The 7,469-nt window shown below is 35.0% G+C and overlaps 1 protein-coding gene across 1 annotated transcript; it reads right to left on the bottom strand.

Moving 5' to 3' along the window:
* Positions 1-1,695: 1,695 nt before the first annotated feature.
* On the bottom strand, positions 1,696-5,409 carry LOC133814818 (zinc finger BED domain-containing protein RICESLEEPER 4-like). The gene is made up of 3 exons (XM_062247731.1): positions 4,993-5,409; positions 2,142-2,366; positions 1,696-1,737 (listed from the first exon to the last, which is right to left on the bottom strand). The coding sequence occupies exons 1-3, from the start codon at positions 5,407-5,409 to the stop codon at positions 1,696-1,698; spliced, it is 684 nt and encodes a 227-aa protein (XP_062103715.1).
* Between the last annotated feature and the right edge of the window lie 2,060 nt (positions 5,410-7,469).

Genomic DNA, 7,469 nt, shown 5'->3' with positions numbered 1-7,469 from the left:
CATAAAATACCACGTGTAAAAGAATATAATATAATCAAAGCCATAAAATGACACTTGTAACTGAACACAACAAAACTGATGCTATAAATGGGAATTTATAACTGAACATAACATATTCAAAACCATAAAATTGACTTGTTACTAATTATTACACAATCAATGTCATAAATTGGCACAAGACTAATCACATACCTGATAAAATGTTGTATAAAAAAATCATTATTAACTTGAGACGGTTGTAGCCGGTGGCAAAACAAATTATTAAATTGAAAGTAACATTAAACCAGCAATAGAAATGCAAGATTCTGAAAGAGAATGACACCGTTCAAGGCCCAATACCCAAAAAAACTATTAGAACTAATGGTAAAAAATTATCTTAGTATAAACAAAAGACATACAATGATGTCCTCCTGGTAACAAGGGTGAAAAGGGAGATGAGATAGGTTTTGTTTTACAGCCAATAAAAGAGTAAATCAAGTAGGCAGCAACTATATACGAGTCAAGGTGAATAATAAAAAAAATTAACAACCTCAAATACAGAAAAGTACAACAATGAATGATCCTCTAATTATCCTACCCAACATAGTTCAAGAAAAATACAGAGAACCTATTTTACAAATCAGATACAATGAAACTACAATCTTAATTGGCACCAAAAAAAACCTTTGAAACTATCTAAAACACTGAGATAACTTTCTAAACTATCATTATACATTATATAATTTCTTAAACTATAAAAAAGTGATAGACCGAAACCAACAAGCCTGAATACATATCATATGTACGCGTATATATATCAGATGCAGAACTGAAGAGAAACATCAGAATAGCCGAGCTTTAAGTCCTCACTTACGTACATGTATCTTAATACTATATCTCCATGGAACTCACGAGCAAAAATACTCACCTAGATTAGTTTAGTAAACACGAACAGAGTGATGTTAATTCATACTTCTTACTCACATAACAATTAAATTACTATTTGCTTGCTTCCATGCTAAAAATATGCACAACATGTTCTTGAACACCATTGTTAAGATATTTCGAGCTATGGAATAAAGATAGACTATCATCAACAAATTTTATAAATTATTTTTAAGGTAATTGTGGCATAAATACTTAACATTTTCGATTTTATACATGTATATACCTAAAATCTTTTTTTTTTCCAATAAAACCAACTAATATCACGTTTTCCTTGCATTTGTTACCACCAACTCCCTTAAAGGTAGGGCTGGCAATTTGTGTTATCGTGTCATAATCGTATCAACACGATTATGACGCGACACGATTAGGATAAACACGAACACGACACGATTATTATTCGTGTCAAAAATCCAAACCCGTACACGATATGATTATCTTAGCAGGTCACACAACACGACATGATAACACGTTTAATAAATTTGTCGTTTGACACAAATCTGAAACTGACATGTTTAATACACAATTAAACGTGTAATGACACAACACGAAATTGACATGATTAACATAATAATGAATATTATAAAACCTGTCACTCAAACACACAATAATACAACAATTACAAATACCATACATAAATTCATAGTTTTAATCTACTCAAACATAATATAAAGATGATAAATTCAAAATTCCAATCTTTATCTCAAACATAATATAAATGATAAATTCAATGTTCTAGTCTCTAAGTTAAACTAATAACAAGTTGGCTCATCAATCCCCATTGCTAGGCAGTTTCAAAATTTGAAGTTCAACCTACAGAGAGTATTAAAGGAAATCAAGATTTACATAGTGAGAATGGTGCACATAAAAAATTATAAATATAATAGCAAATGAAATATTCAAAATACCTTCCATTAGGACACTACTGTCTTGTTGAACACTGTCATGAGAACATTGAGTTTGAGAAAATGTTGAATATGTATAGTCATTGATATCCAAGTTAAACACATCTCAATAATTGTATCCACAGCCATACGAATAGATTTTGTGTTCTCTATATACTTTTATAAAACAAAAATTAACATATGATATATATATAATAAAATATATGATAAAAAATGAATTAAATTACCCATATCTCGAAATAGCCAATCTCTTGTGCAAATCAATGACTCAACTATGTCTGGCTTAAGTGAACTTCTATATTGATCAAGTACCTGACCACCCACACTAAATGCAGCTTTTGAGGCAATAGCAGATATAGGAATGCTCAAAACATCACGAGCCATAGCAGCAAGCTCAGGATATTGAAATGGATTTCCTTTCCAATAGTCAAGAATATCACAATCTACATTGATACTTAATCTTTGTTCATCTAAATAAAGTTCCAATTCAGATTTTTGTGTAGCTGCTTGTTCTTGATTTTCAAAAGAATGAAAGTCCTGCAATCATTTAAAAATCAAACTCAAACCAATATGAAAGTAATATAATAGAATCAAAATTCAAAAGCTTAAACAAGTTATATTTACCTTCATGAGAGTCTTATTTTTTTTAAGTACTGAGTTTCTGAAGTGCTTGGAGCATCACTTTTCGAAGATAATGTGTAACACCTTGGATAGCCAAGACTGTTACACTGTGTGTTTATAAAAGTGCTAGACTTGCTAATCAAGTCATTTAGTTAAAAACGTGTTACTGGAAATATAATGGAACTAGGGTTAAAAGATTTTGGTCTTAAAAGTCACATTTCTTATAAAGAAACATTTCCTGTTTACTCGGGATCCCAAAAATATTAAGAGTAAAATCATTTACAAAAGATTTACAATTTAAATACATCATTAGCCATACTAAGGCAAAATAGACAGTTCAACTATTCCTGTCCTGGTCCACTCCTCGGCCAAGGCGACCGAACAGCTGACTATGTACATTCAGCCCTGCAGCTCTCTGTCTCAAGACTGGTCTAACTTGCCTTTGCCTTTACCTGCACCACGTAGCACCCGTGAGCCAAGGCCCAGCAAGAAAACACAACAACAAAGCATAAGCAATCAACAGACAATCCAATATCTCATATTGCATAAACATGTTCTCAACCATATAAACATTCAGAATAATCAAGTATTCAGTATACTAAACGTATCAACTCATGTCATACATCAATTATAATGATAACTAGGGTTAGCACCCTCAGGCCGCACCCTCCGTTATCCCACTAACTCTGGCCCGCTTAAACTGAGCTTCGTGAATATTTAAGCTGTCCTCGGCTACTAGTTGCCAAGCCGCACCATGTGCGCAAATATTGTGTACGGAGCCCTTAGGCCATTTATCACATATCCCATGGCATAATACCATCATTGACATTATACAGATATCGGGAGCACTTAGTCCCATCACAAACATATAACCGGGTGCAGTTTTCTTACCTTTAGGTTCGCTAGCTTTGATCACTTGACTCCTTGAGCACGATCCCTCTCGAGCCCTAGCGCTCACCTAATCACAACCATAGGTCAAAGTCATCACCAAACCTCAAGTCCAAAACCTAGTTTCGGGACCAATCTTGAGCCTCCAGGAAGTCCTAATTCCACCAAATAGGGTGGTGGAATCGAACCCCGAACCCTTGGTCAAAAACCCTTGAAAATAACCCTAAAACCCCTTTCTGGAAACAGGGCAGCTCTACAGCACTCTAAGGAGGGCGCTACAGCGCTACAAGCAGAACCAAAATCTCCCAGAAAGCATGGCCTAGTGCTACAGCGCCTAAAGGCTAGCACTGTAGCGCTAGTCTCAAACAACCAACAACACATTTTCCCTTCCTGCGATTTCTCCGAGCCAAACTTAACCAAAACTTCTCCAGACCTTCACCAAACTCAAAAACAAGCTTATTAACACACTCCACTCATCCCAAGCATCCCAAATACTCAAAACCCAATCACATGCATCCCTAATCTCAAAATTCACCATAGTTGCTCCTAGACTTTAGAAACTCAGCAAAATAGTCAGAACTTCAAAGTTTAAAGCTTAGAATTTTATACCTTTGATGGAAATTCGACTTTGAGTTAGCTTCTAGAACTCCTTAGCTTGCTCCTTCTCAAACCTTGGCTTGAATTCCCCTAAGGTTCCCATCAACTCAGCTTAGACACCATAGCTTAAACAAGCCAAACCAGAAACTGAAAACTCTAAAGACTTACCTCAAATATTGATGTGTTCTTGCTAATCCTTTGCCAGCCCTTCAAGCTTTAGCTTAGTACTCTTGTTACTCAGCTTAACCTAGCTCCCTTATGAGTTTTGCTCCAAGAAGAATGAAGAGAAATGGTGAGAGAACCACAAACCGACCCTAAGAAAACTACTCTGTTTTCCTTCCTTTTCTTTTTCTTTCTTTTCCTTCTTTTCTTTCTTTCCTCAGCCTTCTACCTTTTTCTACAATTCCCACTAAGTATAAAGCCTTAGCATACTTATCTCTTCCCAGCCAAATGACCATTATGCCCTCCCTTTTAATTTTAAACCTTTAATCCACTTAGGGGCATTTTGGTCATTTTACCCAATTCCCGCTAATTCCTCAAGTGTCCCTAATATATCCCGCTTACTTCCCGATATCTAATTAATCACCAATTATATTCCTCGATGTCAAAATAGACTCCAATATACTCACTAAATTCCCATTTATACCCCCAGGCTCACCCCGAGTCGGGTATAAATCCCCGCCATGACTTTTTCACTAATCTGTTCACTAGGATCGTCTCGAGTCGCAGATCACATATATATCCACATAATAATGTGGTCTCAACAATTATCGCATATGTATACAGTTATGCCCGCAACAAGACAAAATTACGATTATGCCATTCTAACCTAATCAGGGCCTACATGCATACTAATACACATAGTCATGCATCACAAGTATTCAAATAGTCATATAACATGCTTTAAATCATTAAATCATATATATTCCAATTATGCCCTCCCGGCACACTAATCAAGGCCCTTAAGCCTTATTAATAAATTTGGGTCGTTACATAATGACATGGAAGGCTTCTTTGTAGAGTACTCAGAAAATAATTTGTGTAAATTCTCCTTTACCTCAAGAAATTGTGGTGATCCCTTTACACCATAAACTTTGGTATATGCATAATCCACAAAATTAAACTTGTAACGAGGATCAAGAACCACTGCAATGGCCAATATTATACTGAAGTCTTTCCAGTACTTCTCAAATTTCTCAGTCATTAAATTGCCCATACTTGATAGATATGAATCATCACTCTCCTTTGCTGTTTTCAATGAAAAATTACAAGAATACACTGATGGAAAATACAAATTAGATGTGGGATACTCAGTTCTAGAGAAACTACAAGTGACATTGTAAAATTGTTCTAAGAATTCATTAATCTTCTCAGTTTTTTCCCATTCAGGTGGTAAAGGACAATACTTGTAGCTTCTGTCAATTAATTCCAAATGGAAAAATGCACGATGATAATATATAGCACTATCAAACATAAGAAAAGTTTAACTCCATCTAGTTGGCACATCTTGCTTTAAACCCCTCTTAGAGTCAAGACCTACAAGATTGACACATTCTAGAAACTTCTTCTTTCTAACTTGTGAACCTCTAACATATTTTTCACTTTCACAAACCACACCATCAATATCTTTCAACCCCGCTTGTACTACCAAATTGAGAATATGGGCACAACAACGAATTTGAAAAAATTTACCCTTGCAAGGAAGTGCATTTTTAGCTGTCAAATATTTTTGCAATAAATCAACAGTCACATTATTGGAAGAAGTGTTATCCAAAGTAAGAGCAAACAACTTCTTTTTTATTCCCCATTCACATAGTAACTCATACATTGTCGAACATATTGCAACACCAGAATGTAGTGGAGGAATGAAACAAAAATTTAAAATTCTTTTTTGTAGCACCCAATCTTTATCAATGAAATGAGCAGTAATGGTTATGTAACCATCAGTCACTATAGAAGTCCACAAATCAGATGTCAAACAAATTCTACAAGAATTATTATTCAACATTGACTTAATCCTTGCCTTTTCTAGTGCATACATCTTAACAACATCATCCTTTGTAGTATTCCTAGTTACTAAAGTGATTCCAGGATACAAATATTCATATGTAGCTCTCACACCTTCATATTCAACAAATGAAAAAGGTAAATCATGTAAAATTATTGCATGAGACATCAATTCACGAAAGTGATTCAGTTCAAACCTTTCTGAGCCTAAGGCCACAATTCCTTTGTCTTGAGAAACCACTAGCTGCCCAATATCACGAGTGTCTCTTCTTTCACAATTTTTCATGTGATGACTTAAGTTTCCAGTCGCATGCTTGGGGTTGGCATTATATATTTTACCACAATGCTTGCATTCAGCTCTTTGTGTTTGATGATCTTGATCCAAAGGAAGCATATTAAAACAAGTCCAAACATTTGAAGTCAATTTTCTTCTATGTTTTCCTTTTCCATTTTTAGAATCTACCTCATTTTGAGTTGACTCCACCAAACCCTCTTTAACACCCTGTGGTTGATCTTCCATCTAGCATAAATATTGAAGATAGAAATTAATAACAATTAATATGATAGAGAAACAATTAATGAGAAGGAAACTACAAAAGAAAATCTGAAGAAAAAAAACATTACTTTAATCATCATCCAACATAGAAAATATATAGGAAAAAATAACAGAGTAAAATTACCTTGGGCCTAGACTTAGCAAAGCAAAGACCTGTGCTGCAAAGAGGAGAGTAAACAATATAAACTAATTGCTGCAAAAACAAAGAGGATTATGTTTACCCAAAAATGAACTACCTGATGACGTGGTAGGATTGACATACATATGGGATGCACGCGATGGATTTAAGTGAGTGTATCTTGTTCGGCCATCGACCAGAAGAGTATTAGTTTATCAAGCATCATACTTATGTGCGACCAGCCTGGTCGCATACATTCATGTATTTCCTTTAGATGTGTAAGCTTGTAATTATGCATTAATTGTAATTTATTTTATTACCTAGATACGCAAGTCTTAATTGTAATTAAGGCCCATTGGCCCATGTAACCTTCTTGAGCCAATAAATAAGAATCAAAGGGCTCAAGGGAGGGGACTTTTGATCTTTGGAATTCTGAGAGAAAATTATAGCGTTATTATTCACCGAAATTGTAATCCTCATGAGGCTTGTGAAACTCATGAACCTTAGTTCATTGATCACAGTGTTGGGATTCTACAGCAATAAGAACACTAAGTGGACGTAGGTTATTAACATCTCATTGGGGCCGTACCACTATATATTTCTTGTGTCGTTTACCTTTCCATTTGAATTTCTTCTTATTTTCATATTATTTTATATCGTTTATCTGACTCCGTGTCGTTGACCAATTTGAGGGTCAACATTTTGGTGCTTTCATTGAGAGAAAGAATTCAAGACTGTCAAGAAAATCAAATGGCAAAAACATCCAGGAAGATGAGATAGACTTCTGGCACTGCATCCACCCAGCCTCCTCCACAAAATGTCACTGAAGATGAACCACAGTTTGATTTCGAAG

This window comes from Humulus lupulus, chromosome 2 (genome assembly GCF_963169125.1).
Source record: "Humulus lupulus chromosome 2, drHumLupu1.1, whole genome shotgun sequence".
NCBI classification, from domain to species: Eukaryota; Viridiplantae; Streptophyta; class Magnoliopsida; order Rosales; family Cannabaceae; genus Humulus; species Humulus lupulus.
Note: the sequence above shows the minus strand (reverse complement) of the source record. Positions and strands in the feature narration are given on the sequence as shown.

What these genes read in the sequence shown, in the direction of transcription:
- LOC133814818 (XM_062247731.1), bottom strand. Translation starts at nt 5,409, where the DNA reads ATGTTTGATAGTGCTATATATTATCATCGTGCATTTTTCCATTTGGAA. An exon ending in GATCACCACAATTTCTTGAG is followed by an intron (nt 2,367 to 4,992) that starts GTAAAGGAGAAT and finishes AAATGATTGCAG; the next exon opens with GACTTTCATTCTTTTGAAAA. An exon ending in CATTTAGTGTGGGTGGTCAG is followed by an intron (nt 1,738 to 2,141) that starts GTACTTGATCAA and finishes TACTCTCTGTAG; the next exon opens with GTTGAACTTCAAATTTTGAA.